General features: G+C 42.9%; 1 protein-coding gene across 1 annotated transcript in view; it reads right to left on the bottom strand.

Moving 5' to 3' along the window:
• The window catches only part of OBSCN (obscurin, cytoskeletal calmodulin and titin-interacting RhoGEF), a 162,299-nt gene that overhangs the window by 93,011 nt on the left and 42,695 nt on the right, over positions 1-26,593 (bottom strand). Inside the window, exons 13-18 of the mRNA XM_047082324.1 lie at positions 20,007-20,282; positions 15,725-16,000; positions 9,300-9,575; positions 7,167-7,442; positions 4,936-5,211; positions 588-863 (exon numbers count right to left, since the gene is read on the bottom strand). Of these exons, the coding sequence (XP_046938280.1) occupies positions 588-863; positions 4,936-5,211; positions 7,167-7,442; positions 9,300-9,575; positions 15,725-16,000; positions 20,007-20,282 (1,656 nt within the window). The remainder of the gene's footprint in view (positions 1-587; positions 864-4,935; positions 5,212-7,166; positions 7,443-9,299; positions 9,576-15,724; positions 16,001-20,006; positions 20,283-26,593) is intronic.

Here is a 26,593-nt window from a genome sequence, read left to right on the forward strand (position 1 = left end):
GTTCAGCTACTACCACTTCGCCGCTCGTTATTTATTTTGCCAAGATGCTGCAATAAACATCTATCTGTGTTTTGCACTGAGGGAGCTTCCACACCCGTAAGCATGGCCCAGAATACCTACAACCTCAATAACGCAAGTTCAGCCTCGAGATGATTCCAGCTATGATCAGAAGGCTGAAGCGTCCTCTTATCCTGGCTTACCGAAACCCAAACATCTCTTGATAGTGAGAACCTTTAAATGAGGCTATGGAAGCCACTAGAGCATCTGCAGGTGAGGACGTCTGGTCAATCTCAGCCCAGTGCAGCACATAGAGCCTGAATCCCGGACGCCAAAGGAGCCACAGTACGTTCTGAAGGAGTGCTGGGGACAGTGGCTGAGCATGGCCATGTGGACACACCATGGGGTACCCAAGAGGAGCTCTCTCTTGTCTGGACACTCTTCCCTTCCCACATCCGTGGGTTCAGCCACCAGAGTGAAATGGAAGGTAGAAGGCTGGGATCTGGGAAGAGCATCAGGGTCTGTCTGGGCTGCGCACTAGTGCCATCATCGCTGGCAATCAAGGATAAAGTATTAGCCCCAGAACTGACCTGTGACGTCCAGGTGGAAGGACACCTTCTCTCCCCCGGCCTCACAGCTGTACTCCCCGGCATCCGCCTTCCCTGCCTGCTGCATCACCAGCTTCCTGCTGCAGCCCTTGGCCTCCACACGCATTCTGGAGCTGGCACTCAGCTTCTTCCCGTCCTTGTACCATGTCACCTCCGTCTTGGCCTGGGCCACCTCGCAGCTCAGTGTGGCACTGGCCCCCGCCTTGGCCTGCACCTCACTGAGTGCTGGCTGCTCCTTGGCAAACATGACCGAGGGCTCTGGGGACAGGGAAGAACACACAGCATCAAACATTAGGGTCGCATTAGGGTCCATTAGGGTCGCAGCACTGGGAGAGCAGGCCTGGATGAGGGTGCAGGGCCACAGAAACTCCTCCAGGCTCTGTGCTGGCTGCACAAGTACCCAAAGTTCACTATAGGCTCTACCACTGTTCCACATGGGGATGCTGGAAAAGACTTCGCTGTGCACACATACCTCTGGGAGAGGTGCAGGGGTGTTGCAATGCACACGCACCCCAGCCTTCCCAGGTGATGCAGTCTTTCCTCACGGTTGTGCAGGGAGCTGCTGCCACTCCTTGCTCTCACCTACCCTGTGATGTCCACTGCTGGCACCTGCGGGGAGGGACATGTCCCTCCTGTGGTCTTTCCACGTAAGTCCCTGATGACTCACACAGTGGAGCACCGTTCAGGTTTCTCTGACTCTTCTCTTCTGCAGTGTGGTATCATTGCAATGCCCTGTCTGGTTATCAGTTATTGCTAATTATGGCCTGTCCTTTACATATTCGTTTTTAGGAGCTCTTGCACTTGCATTAGAGCTTTGATAATCATGGTTTTGTGAATAATTTATCCATCATTGTCACTTGCCTTTTCATCCCTTTGTGTCCTCTGATGATGTAAAGTTCTCAGTTGTGATTTAGGCAGGTATGTCAATGTGTCCTTTGTGGTTGGTGTGTTCATATTCTGTTTCAGAAATCTTTCATTACCCTGAGGCCATTAAATGTTGTGTGTTCTCTGCTAAGAGCGTGTTTTGTCTTTCACACTGGAATCCTAGCTTGGCTGGAGTTGGTACCTATGCGTGATGTGGGGGAGCCCCCCATTTTTATTATAGATAAATAGATCATTTGAGAGAGACATAAAAGATAGATAGATAGATAGATAGATAATACAGGTAGATGATGGATAGATATAGATAGATGATACATATATATGTAGATACACACATAGGTAGGTAGGTAGGTAGGTAGATAGGTAGGTAGGTAGGTAGATAGATGATCCAGATAGATGATGGAAAGATGGAGTAATGGATGATACAGATAGATGATAGATAGATAGATAGATAGATGATCCAGATAGATGACAGAAAGATGGAGAGAAAGAGAGAGAGAGAGAGAGAGACAGAGAGAGAGAGAGACAAAATCCACATAGATGATGGAAAGATGGAGAGATGTAAGACACAGATAGATGATAGATAGATAGATAGATAGTTAGATACAAAGTTACACAGTCTGAGCACCATTTATGAAAAGACAATCTACCTCTATACCATGTGCCAGAATTACAGAATAAAAATAATGGAAAAGGTGGGGGGGTGCCTGGGTGGTTTAGTCAGTTAAGTGTCCAACTCTTGGTTTCAGCTCAGGTCATGATGTCACGGCTTATGGGTGTGAGCCCCATACCGGGCTCTGCAGTAGCAGCACAGAGACCATGCATTCTGTCACTGCTCCACCTGGGCTCTCTCTCTGCCCCTCCCCTGCTCTAGCTCCCTCTCTCTCTCTCTGAAAATAAATAAATAAACATTAAAAAAATCTCCTTTTAAAAACTGGAAAAGGATGGGTGGGTGAAGCTGGTCACAGCACGGTCTATTTGAACCTTACCACTTGTCCCTTTGTGCTATGCACCTATCCCCAAGTTGCAACCTGATGTCTTCCTACTACAGCTTTATCAGTTATATTACTTCATTTTATATTTCTCCTGATTCACTGTACAGTGTTGCACACAATTGTACCAGTGGAGCCATGTACGAGCTCCAGTTAGAAGGAGACACCCTTGGGGCGCCTGGGTGGCGCAGTCGGTTGAGCGTCCGACTTCAGCCAGGTCACGATCTCGCGGTCCGTGAGTTCGAGCCCCGCGTCAGGCTCGGGGCTGATGGCTCGGAGCCTGGAGCCTGTTTCCGATTCTGTGTCTCCCTCTCTCTCTGCACCTCCCCCGTTCATGCTCTGTCTCTCTCTGTCCCAAAAATAAATAAAAACATTGAAAAAAAAATTTAAAAAAATAAAAAAAAAAGGAGACACCCTGTGAATGTGATGTGCTGTAGTTTTCTGTATCCTGCATCAAATTAAGGAACAATCCTCTTATAGTTAATCAAGGACTTGACTACCTTGAATGTATGCTACATTTTATGAAATTCTTCTTCTGCATATAATGTAAAAATTTTATCAAGCAGTCATGTGAGAATAAAACAAAACAAAAAATGTGTTTTCCCTTTTAAGTTCTAAATATGACAGATTATACTGATATTCTAATGTTCTGGTGTTGGCCAATCCTGTGTTCTTAGGAGATGAGCTCAGACAGTGTGTCTGCACTTTGAGTATTGCACTGTTACTTGGACAATATTTTGTGTAAAATTTGGTATTGACATGCATCCAAGACTGGCCTCCAATTGCAATTCTTCACACTTGTCCAATTTGGGTATCAATGCGGCATAAAATGGGTTAAGAGTGTACATCCCTTTTCTGTCCTCTTAAAGAATCCTCCATGATCATGGGACAATTTCTTTCCAGAATTTGTAATTTGTAATCTATAATTCGTAAATTGTAACTTACCAGCAGAACCACTGAATTTAATCTTGTCTAATGAAAAGGTTTTTTGGGATGGTTCCATTTTTTAAAAAAGTTATAAGATTGTTCACGTTGTTTATATCTTCTTGTGGATGTTTTGATACAGTTTTCGAGGAATTGGACAATTTGCCAAAACTTTTCAATTCTACTTGAGTAAAATAATATCATGTTCTACTGAAATGACGGGGTCAAAAGTGTTCCTAGTAAGTTTCTTACTATCTATACACATCTACAAATCATGTAATGATACACTACTGAAGAATCACACATTGCTATTAGGAGTCAATGTGGGGCCACAGACCACCTATTTGAGCTTAACCTCTCTTAACTTAAAGTAAGTTTGCAGACATCTCTGTGAACCAGCCAGGGATGGGCATACGCATGCACGCCCCCCCCCCCCACACCACTAGCAAATGCTATGAAATAAATACATAAATACTGCTTCACCAGTCAGTGGCTGCCACTATAGTAACTTATCTGTCTCAAAGTGTGCTGATTTCAGAGAAGCTACTCATTCTTCCCAGCTTCAAAATCTATGAATCAAACTCCAAGCACAATACTGACACAGAACATTCTCACAGAGACAAAAGGAAACTGAAATTTTCTTTCAAAAGAATGTTCCAGGGGCTCCTGGGTGACTCAGTTGGTTAAGCATCTCAGTCTTAAGTTCAGCTCAGGTCATGATCCCACAGTTCCTGAGATTAAGCCCTGCTTCGGGTAATGTCAACACAGAGCCTGATTGGGATTCTCTCTCTCCCTCTCTCTGTGCCCCTCCCTTGCTCATGCTCTCTCTCTCTCTCTCCCCCCCACCACTCTCTCTCAAAATAAATAAATAAACATTTAAAAATTATCAATAAGTAAGTAAATAATGTCCCACATGCCAGGTACACATCCAAATCACATATCTCCCAGCCCTCTGCTCCTGGTTTACTATGTGAGGACATTGCGACAGAACAGTGATCGAGATTTGGGTACACATAGGTGCACAGGTAACTTCCATGTCCACATGTGAGGCAGGAAGAGTGTCCCAAAATGACTGAAATTTTGGTAATGCCAAGTTCAGTCTCAAGACAACTCTAAGATGACTGGGTTGGATATCTGAAATGCACCTGTATCAGGTTCAAAGATATTCAGCCCTCATGTGGTGCTGGGTGAGGTCATCTGGGAACTTCTAGAAGTAATTCGCATGCCCTAGGGTGAGAGACATTGGCTCTAGGCAGTGAAGCCAGATGGAGCGAGAGTACTGGACACAGGAACTCCAGGAGCATTACTCCATGGAAACATCATGCAGGGTGCACAACAGGGGTGGTGTGCTGTACACAGATCTTCCCATCCACTCTCCCAGGGCTTGGCCACAGGCATGAAGATGGGATATGGGAGATGTGAGGACAGGAGATCTACTGGAGAGACCACAGGTTCTTCATAGCTGTCAGTCAGTCAACACATCATGCTGAAACAGGGCTAACATGGCACGCCACCACCACCCAAGTACTGACCTGTGACATCCAGGAGGAAGGACACCTTCTGGCCCCCGGCCTCACAGCTGTACTCCCCGGCATCCGCCTTCCCCGCCTGCTGCACCACCAGCCGCCTGCTGCAGCCCTTGGTCTCCACGCGCACTCTGGAGCTCGCACTCAGTTTCTTCCCATCCTTGTACCATGTCACCTCCGTCTGGGCCTGGGCCACCTCACAGCTCAGCGTGGCGCTGGCCCCTGCCTTGGCCTGCACCTCACTGCGTGCCGGCTGCTCCTTGGCAAACACAGCTGCAGGCTCTGGAGAGAGGGAGGGATGCATGGGGTCAAAGATACAATCCATGTGAAGAATGCAAGTCTGGGAAAGAAGGTCTAAACAGGGAGGCAGGGGGACTGGAACTCTCTCCAATCCCCGCATCAGGTGTCTTTAAAATGAATACAGTACAGTACTATAAATGTATTTTATCTTTCTTGTTCTTTTCTTAATATCATTTCTTTCCTCTATCTTACATTATTGTAAGAATACAGAGTATAATACATATAACATGCAAAATCAACTATTTAAGTTATCGGCAAGACTCTCAGTCAACAGTGCGCTATTAACAGTTAAGTTCTGGGGGAGTCAAAAGTTATAAGTGGATTTTTTACTGCATTGGGCACTACCACCCCTAATCCCTACATCACTGAGATCAACTGTGGTGATTTTCTACTGTTTTGAATATTAAACCAACTTTGCATTCCTGGACTATGACTTCATCAAAGCATATTTTTTGACATCTTGCTTAGATGACTTTGCCAATGTTTTGTTGAAGATATTGGATATTGATATCCATAAGAGATTGGCCTATAATTTTAATCCTTCCTTCTTTCCTTGTCAGATTTTGGTGTTGATGTTATGTTAGCTCCATGAATCAAAAAAGAATGTACATCTTTATTTTATTCTCTAGGATAATCTCCATGAATACTTTCCATAATATTTGGTATAATTTTTCAGCAGAGCTACTAGGCTTAGATCATTCTCTATGAAAAAAAGTTTTATTACTGTTTCCATTTACTTAAACTTATGGGACTACCTGAGTTATCTATTTCTTCTTGTGTCACTTTTTCAGATGGTTTTCTAAGAATTTGGTCAATTTATCAAAACTTTTCAAATTGATACCATAAAATAATATGCCATATGCTCTCAAAAAAACATTTTGGAAAAATGTAGGATTTCTGGTATCTGTACACACCCCAAAATATTATATACTGATATACCATCACAACTATTATGGGCTGGCAGCTAGGATTAATGTGGTGCTATGGCCCACCCTCCTCTGATGTTAAGACAAATTTAACAAAAGCAAAATAAATTTAGTCCTTAGACCTCCCCATGAAGCAGCCAGGAGGCACAAACACACAATACCCACTAGGAAATCCTATGACATACTGCTATACCAGCCAGTGATTGCCACCACAAGGATTCATCTATAGCAGAGCATGGTGATACTTACTCCTTCCCATTTCTAAATCTATAAATCAGACTCCAAGAGGAATTATGACACAGAATGGCCTTACTGAAGACACAAGGAAACAAGATGTGCTTTAGAAAAAGAACTCCAGAACTTACATGTGCATGTCTCAGGCACAAATCTATCAACCCTCTAGTTCTGTTTACTTTGCACAGGCACTACAAGAAAACAGCGGTCTAGATTTTGCTACATACAGGTGCACAGATAACATATATTCATGTGCAAAATAATACATTAAAACAAACAAAACATTAATAATCCAAAGTTTAGTTAAGATCATTCCAAGTATGATTATATCATCAAAATTTCCCCTACTCTGGTTTAAAGGAACTGAAATGTCTCTCACTAGTAAGAACTCCTTACAGCACTGAAAGGGGCATCTAGGGAGCCCAGGAAAGCACAGGCACATAACCAAGGTGTGAGATGCCTAGTCTACTTCAGAACCCAAACATGAAGAACAGCCATAGTCCTGGGCACTGAGGAACTCCAGGAGGGCCCTGTGCAGGTGCTCAGATGCATGACTGAGAGAACTGCTCAAAGACACAAAAATGGCCCCTCTCACTCCCTGAGCACCCTTCTCATTAAACTTCTGTCAGTCTAACCTTGGCTATGAAGATAGGAGGCAACAGGATGGCAGAGGGGAAAAGATGAAGAGTAAGGGAAGGAACATCAGAGCCTGTGGGATCTGTAATGCAATTCCTCCATTATGTCCAAACAAGACTGTTAGTATCAAAAGGAACTGACCTGTGACATCCAGGTGGAAGGACACCTTCTGGCCCCCGGCCTCACAGCTGTACTCCCCAGCATCCACCTTCCCCGCCTGTTGCACCACCAGCCTCCTGCTACAGCCCTTGGCCTCCACGTGCACTTTGGAGCTCGCACTCAGCTTCTTCCCGTCCTTGTACCATGTCACCTCTGTCTTGTCCTGGGCCACCTCACAGCTCAGTGTGGCGCTGGCCCCTGCCTTGGCCTGCACCTCACTGCGTGCAGGCTGCTCCTTGGCAAACACCACTGTAGGTTCTGAGGACAGGGAGGGATGCACAGGGTCAAAGATACTGTCCAAATCAGGAAGGCAGCACTGAGAAAAGACTGAATGGAGAGGCAGGAGAATTGAAAGTCTCTAGGCTCCACATAAGAGTGAAACCATATGGTATCTGTCTTTCTCTGTATGGCTTATTTCACTTAGCATAACACTCTCCAGTTCCATCCATGTTGCTACAAAGGGCCATATTTCATTCTTTCTCATTGCCATGTAGTACTCCATTGTGTATATAAACCACAATTTTTAGCTCTGCAACAACTGTGTGACTTGGAGAAGCCCCACTGCCTTCCTAAGGACAAATAACACTATTTATCTGTACATTCTACCCCACTTCTCCATGTGGGCTGTTCCAGGTGGGGACTACATTCTACCACCACTCTGCTTGAGGTATTGTGGTGGGGGGGGGGGAATTCTGTAAGAGACTCTTGTGCACGTGGGATCTGTGGGGTCATTATGCCTGCACACCTCAACATTTATAGATGATGCAAACCACATGACTTTACCACATGACTGCCTAAGAACATCCTCCCTGCAGTGCAGGAATGTTCCTACAGCCAGAATATTTGGTACAATTTGATAGTAGAGCCACTAGGGTTATCCAGTATTGTGTGACAAGATTGTTTATTATGGTTCCAATAATTTATAAGGTTATAGGACTACTCAAATTGTCTATGTGTTCTTCCATGAGTTTTGATATAGCTTTCTTGATCAATTGGTCAAAACTTCCCAAATTTACTTGCATAATGTTATATCATATTCTCAGATAATCACATCACAAATACACACATAGGGTTTTAAACATTTGTAAACACTCACAAACCATTAAACCCCAATGTAATACCAACATGTTATGTGCTGGCATCCAGGAGCCACATGTAACTGTACATATCTGAATTATATGAAAGGAAAATAAAGTCAGTTCTCAGACATCTCTATTGATTAGCCAGGGAAGCACAGATGCACACTAATCATTAGGAAATGCTGTGAAATAAATGCTAAATTACTTTCAGTGGCTGCTCCTGTGACCTCATTCTTAGCAGGGCATGCTGGTAGACAATATGCTACTCAGCATTCCATTGGCAAATGTATAGGTCTAACTACAAACAGAATTCAGAGGCAAAACACCAACTTATGACAAAGTGAAAATAAGATATGCTTTGATAGGAAATTCCAAGCATCACAGGTGTTTGTTGGGGCACATACACACCAGTCCTCTGCTCTCTGTGTAATCAACACAGACATGGCAACAAAATATGGATCTAGATTTGGCTACATATGGGTGCAGAGAGAACTCCTACACCTCTGTGAAAGGAGGGAAGTATCCCAGAACACATAAGACTTTGAAAACCCAAGGCACAGTCTCAAGATAATTCCAAGTATGACTGTGTGGCCCACATTTCCCCTTCCCCTGACTCAGTGAAGCCAATATCTCTTGCTATCAGGAACCCATAGGTGTGTTTGGTGAAGATACAATGACCTCTCAGAATGACTCCAGGGGAGAGACATCTGGTTTACTTCAGCCCCAAGCATCAGGGAGATCCAGAGTCCTGGACTCCAACGTCCACCAATGGGTTCTGAGCAGGTACTGGGAACATGTGACCAGCACTATTACGTGGAAACACAACCTCTGGCGTATGAGAATGACCTGTCTCCCTCCTGTGCACTCCTTCCAGCCATGTTCCCATGGCCCCACCTGGGATATGGAAATGGAGGTGGTGAATGGGTGATGTCAAGGGAAAAGTCTAACTGAAAGAGCACGAGAGTCTGTCTTGGGGATAAACCTGTTCCACCTTCACCTCACGAAAAGGCTAATTTTGCATTCTCTAGGAACTGACCTGTGACATCCAGGCGGAAGGACACCTTCTGGCCCCCGGCCTCACAGCTGTACTCCCCAGCATCCGCCTTCCCCGCCTGCTGCACCACCAGCCGCCTGCTGCAGCCCTTGGCCTCCATGTGCACTTTGGAACTCGCACTCAGTTTCTTCCCGTCCTTGTACCATGTCACCTCTGTCTTGTCCTGGGCCACCTCACAGCTCAGTGTGGCGCTGGCCCCTGCCTTGGCCTGCACCTCACTGCGTGCAGGCTGCTCCTTGGCAAACACCACTGTAGGTTCTGAGGACAGGGAGGGATGCTTGGAGTCAAAGATACCATCCATGTGAAGAATGCAGGTCTGGAAAAGAAGGTCTAAACAGGGAGGCAGGGGGACTGGAACTCTCTCCAATCCCTGGATCAGGTGTGTGGCCAAGAAGCCCCACCACCTTCTCAGCAACAACTAACAAAATTTATTTACACACTCTACTGCTTTCCTAGTTGTTCCAATTGGGGACAATACATTCTACCACTGCTCTGCCTGGGCTGTCCCCAGTGGAAACCAAAAATTCTATCACTGCTCATCAGCGATGTTCTGGGTGAGGACCATACATTCTATCACTGTTCTCTGTGGGCTCTTCCAGGTAGAGACCATACATTCTATCACTGTTCCACCTGTGCCTTCCTGTGGCTGTCTCGTTCATTGACTTGATGACTCACAAAGCGCAGTAAATTTTCTGAAGTTTTTGGACCTTAATATTTGCTCTTCTGTGGTGTCATTGCTCAAGTGTTTTGCCCTATTTTCAACAGCACTGTCTCTTACTCATATATTCACTTGGGAGCTCTTTATTTAAGTAAATGTCAGAGTGTTTGTGGTTATGTGTGTTTATATACCCTCCCCATCTTGTGATTTGCCTTTCCACACCTTCATGTTTCTAGTGACAAAATGTTAAGAGCTTTCTTATGGACAGATATATTATTTTGTCCTTTTTATTTTGTGCACTTTGTTCTTTTTAAGGACAACTTCATGCTGAAGTCATTAATGACTCACATTGTTTGATAAGAGCTTGAACCACATTTCTCACTGAGGTCTCTAACCCACATTGAGCTGAGATTTTGCATGGGAAGAAATAGACATCCATCTTTAATTCCGTTTTCCATATGGTTAATAGTCTTAGTACCATTTGTGAAAGACTGACCCTCCACTACAGTTACACTTAGCACCACAGTGAAAACCAAACTAAAAAACAAAAAGCAGAAGGGACTCAGGTTTTATACAGACCTGTTTCTGGATTCACTTTTCTGTTCTCTTAGGCTGTTTCTCAGTCCCTACATAAAGACCCAATTGCCTGAATTGCTGTAGTTTTATCAAAAGTCTTGATATCAAGTAAACTAAATATAATTGTTTTGGAGGATTTTTTTGTTTTTTGTTTTGTTTTGTTTTGTATTTTTCAAAGTGGCCTTCCTCTCTCTGGCTTTGCAATATACTTGTCAATACTCTTACAGAAGAGCTATTATTTGGGTGTTGAAGAGGATTGAACACTTCGGGGTGTTCCATCAATTTCCATCCATGATTTAGATCTTATTCTGTCTCTCAATAAAGTTGAATAGTTTTTGCCCACAAAGCACCTCAAGATCCTTTCTTAGACTTGGAATTGGTAACAGGATTTTTCTGATGCTATGTTAACCCCTTTAAAATGTCACTTTCCAGCTTCTGGTGTCTGGTGTATAGATACAGAGTGTTTCCTGTAGTGATTTTTGTATATCCTAATCTTACTCTCTTTCCAAAATGTAACTGTTTGGGATTTTCCACATTGATAACCATATCTTCTGTTAGTTTCAGTTTTCACTTTTCCAGCTTTCATGTCTTTACTTTTATTTTCCTCCATGGTGTGCTGTGAATATTGCATAAAAGTAAGGCCACTCAGTTTCCCTGTCTTGGTCCCATCTCAAAGGCAAAGTTTTCAAGTTTTCATGTGAAATTTGATGTCAGGTATTCAATACCACCAATTATTACATTAAAGGCAAAATGTTCTACTTAAAGTTTGTGAAGAATTTTTTGGTAGTAATTGATGCCAAATATTATGGAATATTCTCCCTGGATTTCTGATGTTATATTTTATCTAGTGCTTTTATTTATCATTTATTGGGGAAATCACATTGCTTTTACTTTTATTTTGTTAATATCAAGCTATTGTTGATTTTTCTGTTAGTTTTTTTATTAATTATTTTTTTAAATTTACATCCAAGTTAGCTAACATATAGTGCAATAATGATTTCAGGAATGGAATCCAGTGATTCATCCCCTATATATAACCCTCAGTGCTTATCCAAACACGTGTCCTCCTTAAAGCCCTTGCCTTTAGCTCATTCCCCCACCTAACACCCTTCTAGCAACCCTCAGTTTGTTCTCTGTATTTAAGAGTCTCTTATGGTTTGCCTCCCTCCTTGTTTTTATATTGTTTTTGTTTCCCTTCCCTTATGTTCATCAGTTTTGTATCTTAAATTCTACATATGAGTGAGTCACGATATTTGTCTTTCTCTGACTAATTTCACTTAGCATAAGACTCTCTAGTTCCATCCATATTGTTGCAAATGGCAAGATTTCATTCTTAATGATTGCTACTTGTTGATTTTCTAATGTTTCTGGTGTTGAACCAGACTTGCATTCCTGGAATATGACTGTTGTCCTAGTGTGTTGTTCTCTTGATAAATTGCAGAATTCAGTTGGACAATATTTTCTTGAAGGTACTGCCTTGACATCAACAAGAGGTGGCCTGTGAAAATTCTTCATATTTATCTTGTCATATTTTGATATTGATATGCTATATATGTAAAATAAATTGATGTGTGTGTCTCTTTTCAAAACACTATAAGAATCCTATAAACATGAGATAATTTCTTTCCAGAACATTTTATACAATTTAAGAGGCACTGGGCTTAGACATTATTCTCTAAGATTACTTATGATCCTCCATTTATCTTAAGTCTTAGGACTGTGCAACTTGTCCAATTTTTCTTGTGTAAGTTTCAATATAATTCCCTAGGAAATGATTGATTTGTAAGTGTCTGCTCTCTTTGTAAACTGCACAGACATTGCAATACAACACAGATCTAGATTTGGCTACATATAGGTGCAGAGAAAACTTCTACATCCCTGTGAAAACAGGGAATTGTGTCCCAAAATGCCAAAAACTGTGACTCAAAGCACAGTCCTGGGAAAACTCCAAATATGACGGTGGCCCCAATTTTCCCTTCCCCTGGTTCCATGAAATCAAACATTTCCACCATCAAGAACACTCATGTGATTTGGAGGAAGATATTTGTGACCTTCAGAACGACTCTCCTGGAAAGACATCTGGTCTACATCAGCCCCATGCATCAGGGAGATCCAGATTCCTGAATTCCAATGTCCACCAGTAGGTTCTGAGCAGGTGCTGGGAACATGTGACCAGCACCATTACATGGAAACACAACCCATGGTGTATGAGAATGACCTGTCTCCTTCCTGTGCATTCCCTCCAGCCATCCTCCCATGGTCCCACCTGGGATGTGAAAATGGAGGTGATGTGAATGGGTGATGTCAATGGAAATGTGATGTCAATGGATGTGAAAATGTGAATGGGTGATGTCAATGGAAAAGTCTAACTGAAAGAGCACGAGAGTCTGTCTTGGGAATAAATCTGTTCCAAGCTCACCTCATAAAAGAAGCTAATTTTGTACTCTGAAAGAACTGACCTGTGATGTCCAGATGGAAGGACACCTTCTGGCCCCCAGCCTCACAGCTGTACTCCCCGGCATCGGCCTTCCCTGCCTGCTGCACCACCAGCCGCCTGCTGCAGCCCTTGGCCTCCACGTGCACTTTGGAGCTCGCACTCAGCTTCTTCCCGTCCTTGTACCATGTCACCTCTGTCTGGGCCTGGGCCACCTCACAGCTCAGTGTGGCACTGGCCCCCGCCTTGGCCTGCACCTCACTGCATGCTGGCTGCTCCTTGACAAATACAGCTGAAGGCTCTGGGGACAGGGAGGGATGCATGGAGTCAAAGATACTATCCATGTGAAGAATGCAAGTCTGGGAAAAAAGGTATAAACAAAGAGGCAGGGGGACTGCAACTCTCTCCAATCTCTGTGCCAAGTGGGTGGACAAGAAGCCCCACAACCTTCTCGGTAACAACTAACACAATTTATTTACAGACTGCCATTTTCCTGGCTGTTCTGGGGTGGGGGGGCCATACATTCTATCACTGATCTGCCTGCCTTCCTGTGGCTGTATCCTCCATAGTCTTGATGACTCACAAAGTACAACACCCTTTCTGAAGTTTTTGGTAGTTATAATTTGCTCTACTGTGGTGTCATTGCTCAAGAGATGTGCCCCACTTACAAGAGCACTATCTCTTACTCGTATTTATTTAAGAGCTCTTTATATAAGTAAATGTCAGACTGTTGTGGTTATGTGTGTTTATATACCCTCCCCATCTAGTGACTGGCATTTCTACCCCTTCATTGGGGCCATACATAGACACCCAATTTTTTGCATTGCTGTATTTTTATCAGAAGTCTTGATATCAGGTAAAGTTAATGCCATTGCATTGGGGATTTCTTTTGGTTTTTGTTCAGTTTTGTTTTGCTTTGTTTTTGTCAAAAGTGGATTTCCTCTCTCTGGCTTTACAACTCACTTGTCAATACTCTCACTCACATAAGAGCTATTATTTGGGATTTAATGAGGACTGACTACCTCTGGGTCTTTCATCAATTTCCATCCATGATTTAGATCTCTTTCTGTCTCTCAATAAAGTTGAATACTTTTTTTCCCACAAAGCATCTGAAGATCCTTTCTTATACCTGGAATTGGTAACAGGATTTTTCTCATGCTGTTATAACCCCTTCAAAATGTCACTTTCCAGCTTCTGCTGTCTGATGTCTAGATACAGAATGCTTCCTATATATTGATTTTTGTATGTCTTATTCTCTCCTCACTCTCTTTGCCATCCAAAAAGTAACTTTGGGATTTTCCACATTGATAATCATATCTTCTGTTAGTTTCAGTTTTCATTTTTTAAACTTTCACCTTCACTTTTATTTTCCTCCAGGTTGTGCTGTGAACGTTGCATAAAAGTGAGGACATTCAGCTTCCCTGTCTTGGTCCCATCTCAAAGGCAAAGCTTTCAAAGTTTGACGTGAAGTGTGATGTCAGCTAGCCTTTTCAATACCACCAGTTATTACATTAAGGACAAAACCTTCTATTTAAAGCTTATGAGAATTTTGTGGCAGGAATTGATGCCAAATATTATGGAATATTCTGCCTGTGTTTCTGATGCTTTATTTTATCCAGAGTTTTACTCTTCATTTATTGGGGGAAATCACACCATTGTTTCTTTGATTTTAATATCAAGCTTTGTGTTGATTTTCTAATGTTTCTGGTGTTGAACCAGCCTTGCATTCCCAGAATATGACTATTGTCCTAGTGTATTGTCCCCTTGATAAAATGCAGAATTCAGTTGGATAATATTTTATGGAAGATATTACTTTCACATCAACGAGAGGTGGCCTGTGAAAATTCTTCATATTTACCTTGTCACATTTTGGTATCGATATGCTACCTATGTAAAAGGAATTGATGACTGCATCTCTTTCAATACTCTATAAGAATCCAATGAACATGGAATAATTTCTCTTCAGAATATTTGGTAGAATTTGACAGTAGAGTCACTGGGCTTAGACATTATTCTGTGAGAAAATTATTTATGATCATCATTTATCTTAAATGCTAGGATTGTACAAGTTGTACAATTTTTCTTGTATGAGTTTCAATATAATTCCCTAAGAATTGATTGATTTTTAATTGTCTGCTGTCTTTGTAAACTGCACAGACATTGCAGTACAATACAGATCTAGATTTGGCTACATATGGGTGCAGAGAAAACTTCTATATCCCTGTGAAAACAGGAAAGTGTGCCCCAAAATGCCAAAAACTGTGACTCAAAGCAGAGTCCTGAGAACTCTCCAAGTATGACTCTGTGGCCCCAATTTCCCTTTCTCCTATACAGTGAAATGAAACATCTCCACCACCAGGAACCCTCATATGAGTTGGGAGGAAGAAATTTGCGACCTCCCAGAATAACCCCAGGGGAGAGACATCTGGTCTACATCAGTCCCAGGCATCAGGGAGATCCAGAGTCCTAGACTCCAATGTCCACCAATGGGTTCTGAGCAGGTGCTGGGAACAATGTGGGAATACAACCTCTGGTGTATGAGAATGACCTATCTCCCTCCTGTGCACTCCTTCCAGCCATGCTCCCATGGTCCCACCTGGGATGTGGAAATGGAGGTGGTGAATGGGTGATGTCAAGGGAAAAAGTCTAACTGAAAGAGCACGAGAGTCTGTCTTGGGGATAAACCTGTTCCACCTTCACCTCACGAAAAGGCTAATTTTGCATTCTCTAGGAACTGACCTGTGACATCCAGGCGGAAGGACACCTTCTGGCCCCCGGCCTCACAGAGGTACTCCCCAGAATCCGCCTTCCCTGCCTGCTGCACCACCAGCCGCCTGCTGCAGCCCTTGGCCTCCACACGCATTCTGGAGCTGGCACTCAGCTTCTTCCCGTCCTTGTACCACGTCACCTCTGTCTGGGCCTGGGCCACCTCGCAGCTCAGTGTGGCGCTGGTCCCCGCCTTGGCCTGCACCTCACTGTGTGCTGGCTGCTCCTTGGCAAACATGACTGCAGGCTCTGGGGACAGGGAGGGATGCATGGTGTCAAAGATACCATCCATGTGAAGAATGCAGGTCTGGGAAAGAAGGTCTAAACAGGGATGCATGGGGAATGGAACTCACTCTGATCTCTGCATCAGGTATGTGGCCAAGAAGCCCCACCACCCTCTCAGCAAAAACTAACACAAATATTTACTCTACCACTTTTCTGGCTGTTCAGGTGGGAGTATACTTTCTATCACTGCTCCATCTGTGTTTTCCTGTGGCTGTCTTTTGCATTGACTTGATGACTCGCAAAGTACAGCACCCTTTCTGAAGTTTTTGGTAGTTATAATTTGATCTTCTGTGGTGTCATTGCTCAAGTGTTTTGCCCCATTTACAACAGCACTGTCTCTTACTCATATTCATTTGGGAGCTCTTTGTTTAAGTAAATGTCAGTGTTTGTGGTTATGTGTATTTATATACCCTCCCCATCTTGTGACTGGCATTTCCACCCCTTCATACTGTTTTGTGAAAAAAAAAAATGTTAAGCAAGAGTTTTGTTATAGGCAGATATATTACTTTCTCCTTTGTGTTTTGTGAATTTCATTCTGTCTCAGGAAGCTTTCCTTATGCTGAGGTCATGAATGACTGACATTGTTGGTAAGAGCTTGAACCACATTTCTCACCGAGGTCTCTAACTCACATGCAGCTCAGTTTCTTGCATGGCAAGAAACAGACATCCAACTTCATTTCAGTTTTCCATATGTTTAATGATCTTAGCACCATTTGTGAAAGACCAACCCTTTACTACAGTCACACTGAGAGCTCTAGAGTGATTTAAAAAAGAGAGAGAAGGGACTTGGGTTTTATACAAAGCTGTTTCTGGACTCACTTCCTGTTTCCCTGAGAAGTTTCCCAGTCTCTATTTAAAGCCCCGATTGTTTGAATTGCTGTCGTTTTATCAAAAGCCAAGTAAAGTCAACGTCATTGCTTTGGGGATTTCTTTTGGTTTTGGTTTTGCTGGTTTTTGTCAAAAGTGGATTTCCTCTCTCTGGCTTTACAACTCACTTGTCAATACTCTCACTCACATAAGAGCTATTATTTGGGTTTTGATGAGGACTGACTGCCTCTGGGTCTTTCATCAATTTCCATCCATGATTTAGATCTTTTTCTGTCTCTCAATAAAGTTGAATATTTTTTTCCCACAAAGCATCTGAAAATCCTTTCTTAGACCTGAAATTGATAACAGGATTTTTCTGATGCTGTTGTAACCCCTTTAAAATGTCACCTTCCAGCTTTTGGTGTCTGGTGTATAGATAGATAAATGTTTCCTATATATTGATTTTTGTATGTCCTAATCTCTCTTCACGCTCTTTGGTGTCCAAAAAGTAATGGTTTTTAAGACTCTTAAAAACTGAGAATAGGGGCGCCTAGGTGGCTCAGTCGGTTAAGCGTCCGACTTCAGCTCAGGTCATGATCTCGTGGTCCGTGAGTTCAAGCCCCGCGTCGGGCTCTGTGCTGACTGCTCAGAGCCTGGAGCCTGTTTCGGATTCTGTGTCTCCCTCTCTCTCTGACCCTCCCCCATTCATGCTCTGTCTCTCTCTGTCTCAAAAATAAATAAACGTTAAAAAAAATTTAAAAAAAAACTGAGAATAAACAGGGTTGATGGGGGGTGGGAAGGAGGGGAAAGTGGGTGGGTGATGGGCATTGAGGAAGGCACCTTTTGGGGTGAGCGCTGGGTGTTGTATGGAAACCAATTTGACAATAAATTTCATATTTTAAAAAAAGTAAGGGGCGCCTGGGTGGTGCAGTTGGTTAAGCGTCCGACTTCAGCCAGGTCACGATCTCACGGTCCGTGAGTTCGAGCCCCGCGTCGGGCTCTGGGCTGATGGCTCAGAGCCTGGAGCCTGTTTCCGATTCTGTGTCTCCCTCTCTCTCTGCCCCTCCCCCGTTCATGCTCTGTCTCTCTCTGTCCCAAAAATAAATAAACGTTGAAAAAAAAAAATTAAGACTATTTAAAAAAAAAAAAAAGTAAAACGCTACATATGAAATTTCCAGAATAGGCAAAAAAAATAAAAATAAAAAATAAATGAAATACAATTTATTACAAATGCAGTTAGTTAAAATCTCATAGAAAGTGCAAATTACAATTAAAATTTTAATGTGACTAAAACTTTTGAACAATATAAATACCTTGAAAAGTAGACACAATAATTACAATGTTTACTAAATTTTTTACTTTATTATTATTATTATTGTGGAGAGAGAGAGAGAGAGGGCATGAGTGGGTGAAGGGCAAAGAGAGAGGGGGACAGAGAATCCGAAGCAGGCTCTATGCTGATAGCAGCGAGCCCGATGTGGTACTCAAACTCCCAAACCATGAGATCATGGCCTAAGCTGAAGTTGGACACTCAACAGACTGAGTCACCCAGGTGCCCCTAAATTTGTTACTTTATACCCAAACTACTCAAACTTAGCGATGCTCTGATTTCTTTTTTATTTTGATATATATTCTTAAATACCCTTGTAGGGTTACAATAATACTTGTTTTAATTTAACTTAAAAAATAGAAACTGTTTGGGATTTTTCACATTGATAATCATATCTTCTGTTAGTTTCAGTTTTCATTTTTCCAACTTTCATATCTTTACTTTTATTTTCCTCCATGGTGTGCTGTGAACGTTGCATAAAAGTGAGGACATTCAGCTTCCCTGTCTTGGTCCATTCTCAAAGGCAAAGCTTTCAAAGTTTGACGTGAAGTGTGATGTCAGCTAGCCTTTTCAATACCACCAGTTATTACATTAAGGACAAAACCTTCTATTTAAAGCTTATGAGGAATCTTGTGGCAGGAATTGATGCGAAATATTATGGAATATTCTGCCTGTGTTTCTGATGCTTTATTTTATCCAGAGCTTTTACTCTTCATTTATTGGGGAAATCACATCATTGTTTCTTTGATTTTGTTAATATCAAGCTTTGTGTTGATTTTCTAATGTTTCTGGTGTTGAACCAGCCTTGCATTCCCAGAATATGACTATTGTCCTAGTGTATTGTCCCCTTGATAAAATGCAGAATTCAGTTGGATAATATTTTATGGAAGATATTACTTTCACATCAACGAGAGGTGGCCTGTGAAAATTCTTCATATTTACCTTGTCACATTTTGGTATTGATATGCTACCTATGTAAAAGGAGTTGATGACTACATCTCTTTTCAACACTCTAAGAATCCTATGAATATGGAGTAATTTCTCTTCAGAATATTTGGTAGAATTTGACAGTAGAGCCACTGGTCTTAGACATTATTCTGTGAGAAAATTATATAATCATCCATTTATTTTAAGTGCTAGGATTGTACAAGTTGTCCATTTTTTCTTGTGCCAGTTTCAATATAATTCCTTAGGAATTGATTGATTTGTAATTGCTCTCTTTGAAAGCTTCACAGCCATTGCAATAAAATACAGATACAGATTTGGCTACATATTGGTGCAGAGAGAACTCGTAGATCCCTGTGAAAACAGGGAAGTCTCCCAAAACACCTATAGCTGTGGACACTCAAAGCACAGTCCTGGGAAAACTCCAAGGATGATTGTGTGCCCCAAATTTACCATTATCCTGGTTCAGTGAAATCAAACATCTGCACCACCAGAAACTCTCATGTGTGTTGGAGGACGACATTTGTGATGTTCAGAACAACTCCAGTGGAGACATATCTGGTCTACCTCAATCCCATGCATCAGGGAGATTCAGACTTCTGGATACCAAGGTCCACCAGTGGGTTCTGAGCAGGTGCTGGGAACATGTGACCAGCACCATTACATGGAAACACAACCCATGGTGTATGAGAATGACCTGTCTCCTTCCTGTGCACTCCCTCCAGCCATCCTCCCATGGTCCCACCTGAGATGTGGAAATGGAGGTGGTGAATGGGTGGTGTCAATGGAAAAGTCTAACTGAAAGAGCATGAGAGTCTGTCTTGGGTATAAATCTGTTCCAAGCTCACATCATAAAAGAGGCTAATTTTGTACTCTGAAAGAACTGACCTGTGATGTCCAGGTGGAAGGACACCTTCTGGCCCCCAGCCTCACAGCTGTACTCCCCAGCATCCGCCTTCCCTGCCTGCTGCACCACCAGCCGCCTGCTGCAGCCCTTGGCCTCCACGTGCATTCTGGAGCTCGCACTCAGCTTCTTCCCGTCCTTGTACCACGTCACCTCTGTCTGGGCCTGGGCCACCTCGCAGCTTAGCATGGCGCTGGCCCCTGCCTTGGCCTGCACCTCACTGTGTGCTGGCTGCTCCTTGGCAAACACAGCTGTAGGCTCTGGAGAGAGGGAGGGATGCATGGGGTCAAAGATACAATCCATGTGAAGAATGCAGGTCTGGGAAAGAAGGTCTAAACAGAGAGGCAGGGGGACTGGAATTCTCTCCAATCCCTGCATCAGGTGTGGGCCAAGAAGCCTCAGCACCTTTTCAGCAACAACTAACACAATTTATTTACACACTCTACCACTTTCCTGGTTGTTCCAGTTGGGGACCATATATTCTATCCCTGCTCCACCCTGTCTGTCCTAAGTGGGGACCATACATTCTATCCCTGCTCTCCTGGGCTGTTCCAGGTGGGGAGCATACATTCTATCCTCGCTCTCCTGAACTGCTCCAGGTAGGACCATACATTCTATCACTGCTCCAACTGGGTAGTTCCAGGTGGGAACCATACATTCTATCCCTGCTCCTCCTGGGCTGTTCCAGGTGGGACCATACATTCTATCCTTGTTCCTCCTGGGCTGTTCCAGGTGGAACCACACATTCTATAACTGCTCCTCCTGGGCTGTTACAGGTGGGACCATACATTCTATCCCTGCTCCTCCTGGGCTGTTCCAGGTGGGACCATACATTCTATCCCTGTTCCATCTCGTCTGTTCCAGGTGGGACCATACATTCTATCTGTGCCCCTCCTGGGCTGCTCAAGGTGGGACTGTACATTCTATCCCTGCTCCTCCTGGGCTGTTCCAGGTGGGACCATACATTCTATCCATGCCCCCCCTGGGATGCTCCAGGTGGGACCATACATTCTATCATACATCCTGTCACTTCTCCACATGGCCTTCCCAGGTGAGGTCTGTGGGAAATCTACCCATGCACATGGACTCTGTGGGGCCATAAGAGATGTGTCCCTCAACCTTCCTAGAAGACATCAGCTTTTTCCTTATGGTTTGAAGGGAATGCTTTCACCTGTCATCTTCAAAGTTGCTGAGACTCAGTGCTCCTTCCTTAGTATTGTTGACTACTGGCTCTCTGGTGGGAGTCCTTGTACTTCCTCATGATTGTCTTTGCCATTGAAGACCAGTGAGGCTGAGTACCTTCCCCAAGATTACTGGTCTGACCATTACTATTTGCTCCTGTGTGGTGACTCTGTTCAAGTCATTGCTCATATACCAACAGTATATTCTTCTCTCTATCGCTGTAAAGCACTCCTTACATATTTAAATGTTAGAGAATGACAACTATGTATTTTATAGGTGTTTTCCAAATGCTGTGACTACTTTTCACTCTCTCATGGAGTCTTCTGATGAGTGAAATTTTTATTTTTAATGTAGGCAAATATGTCTATTTTGTCCCACTGCATTTGGGGCATCTGCATTCTGTTGAAGAAACTTTCCTTACCTAAATCTTTAAACAAGGGTGTTGTCCTCTATGGGTTTTATGGTTTTAGCTTTTATATTGAGGTCTCTAACCCACCAGTAGTTGACTGTTGTGTGTTGTGCAAATTCCCAGAATTTAATTTTTTCCATGCATTAAATGATTCAAATGCCGTTTATGAAAACAACAAACTTCTCTACTTCTTTTTATTTGTTTTTTTCTTTTCATTTTTTTCTCTTTTTTTAATATGAAATTTATTGTCAAATTGGTTTCCATACAACACCCAGTGCTCATCCCAACAGGTGCCCTCCTCAATACCCATCACCCACCCTCTCCTCCCTCCCACCCCACATCAACCCTCAGTTTATTCTCAGTTTTTAAGAGTCTCTTATGGTTTGGCTCCCTCCCTCTCTTTTTTTTTCCTTCCCCTCCCCCACGGTTCTGTTAAGTTTCTCAGGATCCACATAAGAGTGAAAACATATGGTATCTGTCTTTCTCTGTATGACTTATTTCACTTAGCGTAACACTCTCCAGTTTGATCCACGTTGCTACAAAAGGTCATATTTCATTCTTTCTCATTGCCATGTAGTATTCCATTGTGTATATAAACCACAATTTCTTTATCCATTCATCAGTTGATGGACATTTAGGCTCTTTCCATAATTTGGCTATTGTTGAAAGTGCTGCTATAAACATTGGGGTACAAGTGCCCCTATGCATCAGCACTCCTGTATCCTTTGGGTAAATTCCTAGCAGTGCTATTGCTGGGTCATAGGGTAGCTATACATCGCAGTAGAACCAAAACTGGGGGTGACAGGAGTCCATTTATGCAAGAATATGTTTGTGTTTTATTATTTTGTTCCTTGATCTGGCAACTATTCCTGCATTGAGATCCCGTTGTCTTACATACTATCGCTTTATGATAATTCTCGACATCTGGTATAGCAAATGCTCACACTTGGATTCTCTTCAAGAGAAAAGTGTATCAACTATTCTTTGCCTTGCCTTTGGAATCCACTTATTATTTTTCAACCCTCCCCTCAATTTTTGTTTAGATTTTGATTAATGAAAATATTTGATTTTTCCCGGATTTCTATCCATCTATTTATATCTCTTGGCTGTCTCAAAAATGTTTAATAATTTCCCCCCACAGAGCCTCTCCTAGAACCTTTTATCAGAGTTGGAATTAGAAACACAACATTTTTGATGCTATTATAACTGTAAGGTTTCGATTTCAAAGTGTTTCTTGCTAGCACATATAATATTTTTTTACATGGTAATCTGCATGTTTTTTTACATGGTAATCTTCCTCAAGAATCTTATTTGGCCTAGTAATTTATATTTAGGATTTTTTGAATTGGAAATCACATCATCAGTGTACATTCTATCACTGTATCTTCCATCTTTATGGAATCTATTTTATTTTCCTCCTTACACTGCTCAGTAATTACAGTGGCCTGCTTGTATGGTCCCCAAATCGAAGCTTTCAGTGTCTCCTATAAATTCCTCAGTGTTCTGTAACTTCACTTTCTGAACCAAGAAAGAGCACTGTCATACAGCGTGTTAAGAATTTTATGGCATGACTGATGCTGAATTTTATCAAACACATTTTCTGAATTTATGACATAAAAATTTAACCAAACACTTTTATTCTGTGTTGAGATAATCACACCGTTTTTCACTTAGTTTCTTAATGTCAGGCTTTACATTGATCTAACATTCAACCAAATTTGCAATCCTGGACAATGACTTCCATCACCGTGTGGTACTCTCTTGCTATATTGTTGAATTAATTTTGCTAATATTTCATTTATGATTTTGGTTTTTGATATCCCCAATAGGTTGGTCTGTAATTTAATTCTTCCTACTTTTCTTGTAAGATTTTGGTACCACTGTTACATTTGCTATTGTGAGAAGTAAGGGAGATGATTCGTTTTCATCATGATGATTCAAATAAAAGCTGTGCTGTCCATTTGACATTAGGTTTACAATCTAGAGAAAATATGTTCGACCCCCTCCCAACAATGGAGTCCCAAACTTTACTTCCTGGTTCTTCTTCCTGTCTCTGTTTCAGGGACTTATTTTCATGGGATTTGCAATGAGCTTGCACCAAAGAACAAAGAGAGAAAGTGAACAAATGTGAGAGGTCCCAGGATTCACCTCAACCTGCAGGGTCCAAGTCCTCCTGTGGGTGAGGACTTAACTGGCTCATCCCAGTTAGGGTGGCCTTTCCATGGGAGGGCTCCTGGCCTCTGTGGTATCTGTGGAGGTGAAGACTTTTTATCTTTGGAGAAAGAAGTGATGCTGGGGAAAGGGTAAAAGACAGCACCGCGGTGACCCATAACTCTGTGCATGTGATGAGGGAGCATAAAGCAGGCTAACGGCAAAGTATAAGCTAGCACCCACCCACCCCCAGGTGGAATGTGTGATATTGCTCGGACACTCTTGGCTGCCCAAGAACAAAGGAAAGGGGTTTAAGTGCTGGCCCCCGTGATGTGGGGAAACTACAGCAAATGAAAAATGAAATTCCCTTCCTGTCTACAGCCCGTTGACAAGTCCTTGACACAGGCAAAGTGACCTTCCTCTAGGAGCTCAGCTGCCTCAATGATGACACTTTGTTGGGGGCAAAAGAGAATCTTGGCTGAACATTATTCCCAACCTCAAGGATCCTGTAAGTCTATTTCCTTTATCTCAAATGCCCCAAGATACATGCTGGCAATCATGCTCCAAGCTTATGGCCCCCAATGTACATCTGAAGGGTCTCATGCTGAGGTTTTACTAAATGGTAATAAATGGCATTTTCCTAACAACAGCTAGCCTTTCAAGGTCCTGGAAACCTTGCCTCCAAAATTCCTTAGAGACTTACTCTATCCCTGACCCCTTCCCAGCCTGAGGGTATAGAATGAGTTACCCCGTCATGACCCCGGTGCAGTTCTTCCTGCCCGTGGGTCCTGTCCCCGTACTTTAATAAAATCAACTTTTTGCACCAAAGACGTATTCAAGAATTCTTTCTTGGTCTTCAGCTCCAGACCCCATGAACCCTTACCATCATCCCAAAACCTCATCACCCAGACCAAGGTAGGAAAATTTGACTACAAGTACTGCCTTGGGACAGGAAATCCTTAGAAGCTGAGTGTGTATGACTGAGACATACCCTAGATATGAAGACAATGCAGAGTCTAGATCTGCAGTCCCATTCTCCTATGAGGGAAACGGCTGGAGACAAAGTGGGTTCTGGAGAGTGCAGGAAACCTCCATTAATGGGGGGATCGAGCACCCCAGGGAAGCTCAGGAGCAGGAACCAGCCTTTTCAAGGATGGGGAACAAAAATTCTAGGCCTAGGGGTAAGGAAAGAGACCCAGAAATAGGTGGGGTCTCTTCAGCTTCCCCCAGATAGTCCACTGGGGCGAATGTTACAGTACTGGGAGGATGCTCCTTATACAGGGAACAAGGACAAACATAAAATGATCAAATTCTGCTGCTTTGTTTGGACAAGAGACCCAGTTAAAGGGCCCTCTGTTTTTTGGCCTCAGTTTGTCTCAGAGAAAGACTGGGTCTGCCAGGCTCTAGTCCTTTATGTGCATGACAAAGTTCCAGTACACTGTAGGTGAAGGAATATGCTCTCTGCTGTCTACCAAGAACTCTTCTATGTTTCCCCTTAACACAAAAAAGGAAAGTACTAGGAATCTCTAAAGGAGAAGCCTTGGGACGCCCTCTCTTGTACTCCTCCTCCTTATAATCCCCAGGTCAACCCACAGGAGGGGGTAGGAGGGAACAAAACAGAGAATTTGGGTGGACAGGAGGAACCTTATGCCTTATTGGTTTGTATACAAACCTCAGGAGGGAACTGAAAAAATGTAAAAAGCACATAGAGAACTTCCTTCTTCCCTCTGGGAGCTCTTCATTCCCCCAAAAAAGATTTCCTTAAAACAACTGGGTGAAATAGTTTGCAGGAAGCAGTTTCCTATTCCAATAGAAGGAAAAAAAAAAGTCTCCAGCCAGTGATCGCAGATCTTATCAAGGATAGATTGCTGGAGCCCTAAGTTATTTCCATTAAGGAAGGTCCTTTTAAAGGGGACAAGGAGAGATTGGTTTTGTCAATGCCCACCACCACCAGTACTGAGGTGAGGAATTTCAAGAAGGAAATGAAACCACTGTTGGAAGATTCACTAGGTTTGGTAGATCAGGTTGATTAGTTTTGCGGACCTAATATTTATTCCTGGGCTAGGCTGATGTCTATCATGAATATCCTATTTACCGGAGAGCAAAGAGGAATAATCAGAAGAGGTGCAATGTCTGTTTGGTGGAGAGAGCACCCACCTGGCCAGGAGTTCAGCCAGCGGAACAGAAGTTTCCTAACCTAGATCCTGGTTGGGACAATGATGATCTTGGGCACAGAGTTAGGAGGAAGCAGAAATTAAGAAAACCAATCATCAGAGGGATCAGGGGATCAGCTCTAAGATCTCAGAGTATCATCAAGGAATTGTAAATATATATCTATATCTATATCTATATCTATATCTATATCTATATCTATGTTTTATTTATTTCTGAGAGAAAGACAGACAGAGTGCAAGCTGGGAGGGTCAGAGAGAGAGGGAAACACAGAATCCGAAGCAGGCTCCAGGCTCTGAGCTGTCAGCACAGAGCCCAATGCAGAGCTCAAACCCAGAAACCATGAGATTGTGACCTGAGCTGAAGTCAGATGCTTAACCAACTGAGCCACCCAGGTGCCCCTTAAGGCTTTTGAGATACAGAAAGAGAAGGAGGAAACCCCAACTGCTTGCTTACAGAGGCTTAAGGATCAAATGAGGAAATATTCAGGCCTTGATCCGGAGTACCCAGTGGGGCAGGGTCTCCTGAAGGTTAATTTTGTCTCCAGAAGTTGGCCTGATATTGCCAGAAAGTTATAGAAGGTGGATAGAGGAATTGCGCAGGGAGGCACAAAAGGTATTTGTAAAGAGGGATGAAAAGAAGCAACAACAGAAAGCA

Source organism: Lynx rufus, unplaced genomic scaffold (assembly GCF_022079265.1).
Source record: "Lynx rufus isolate CCGP_SWC_20201006 ecotype Redwood Valley unplaced genomic scaffold, mLynRuf1.p SCAF_1, whole genome shotgun sequence".
Classification (NCBI taxonomy): Eukaryota; Metazoa; Chordata; class Mammalia; order Carnivora; family Felidae; genus Lynx; species Lynx rufus.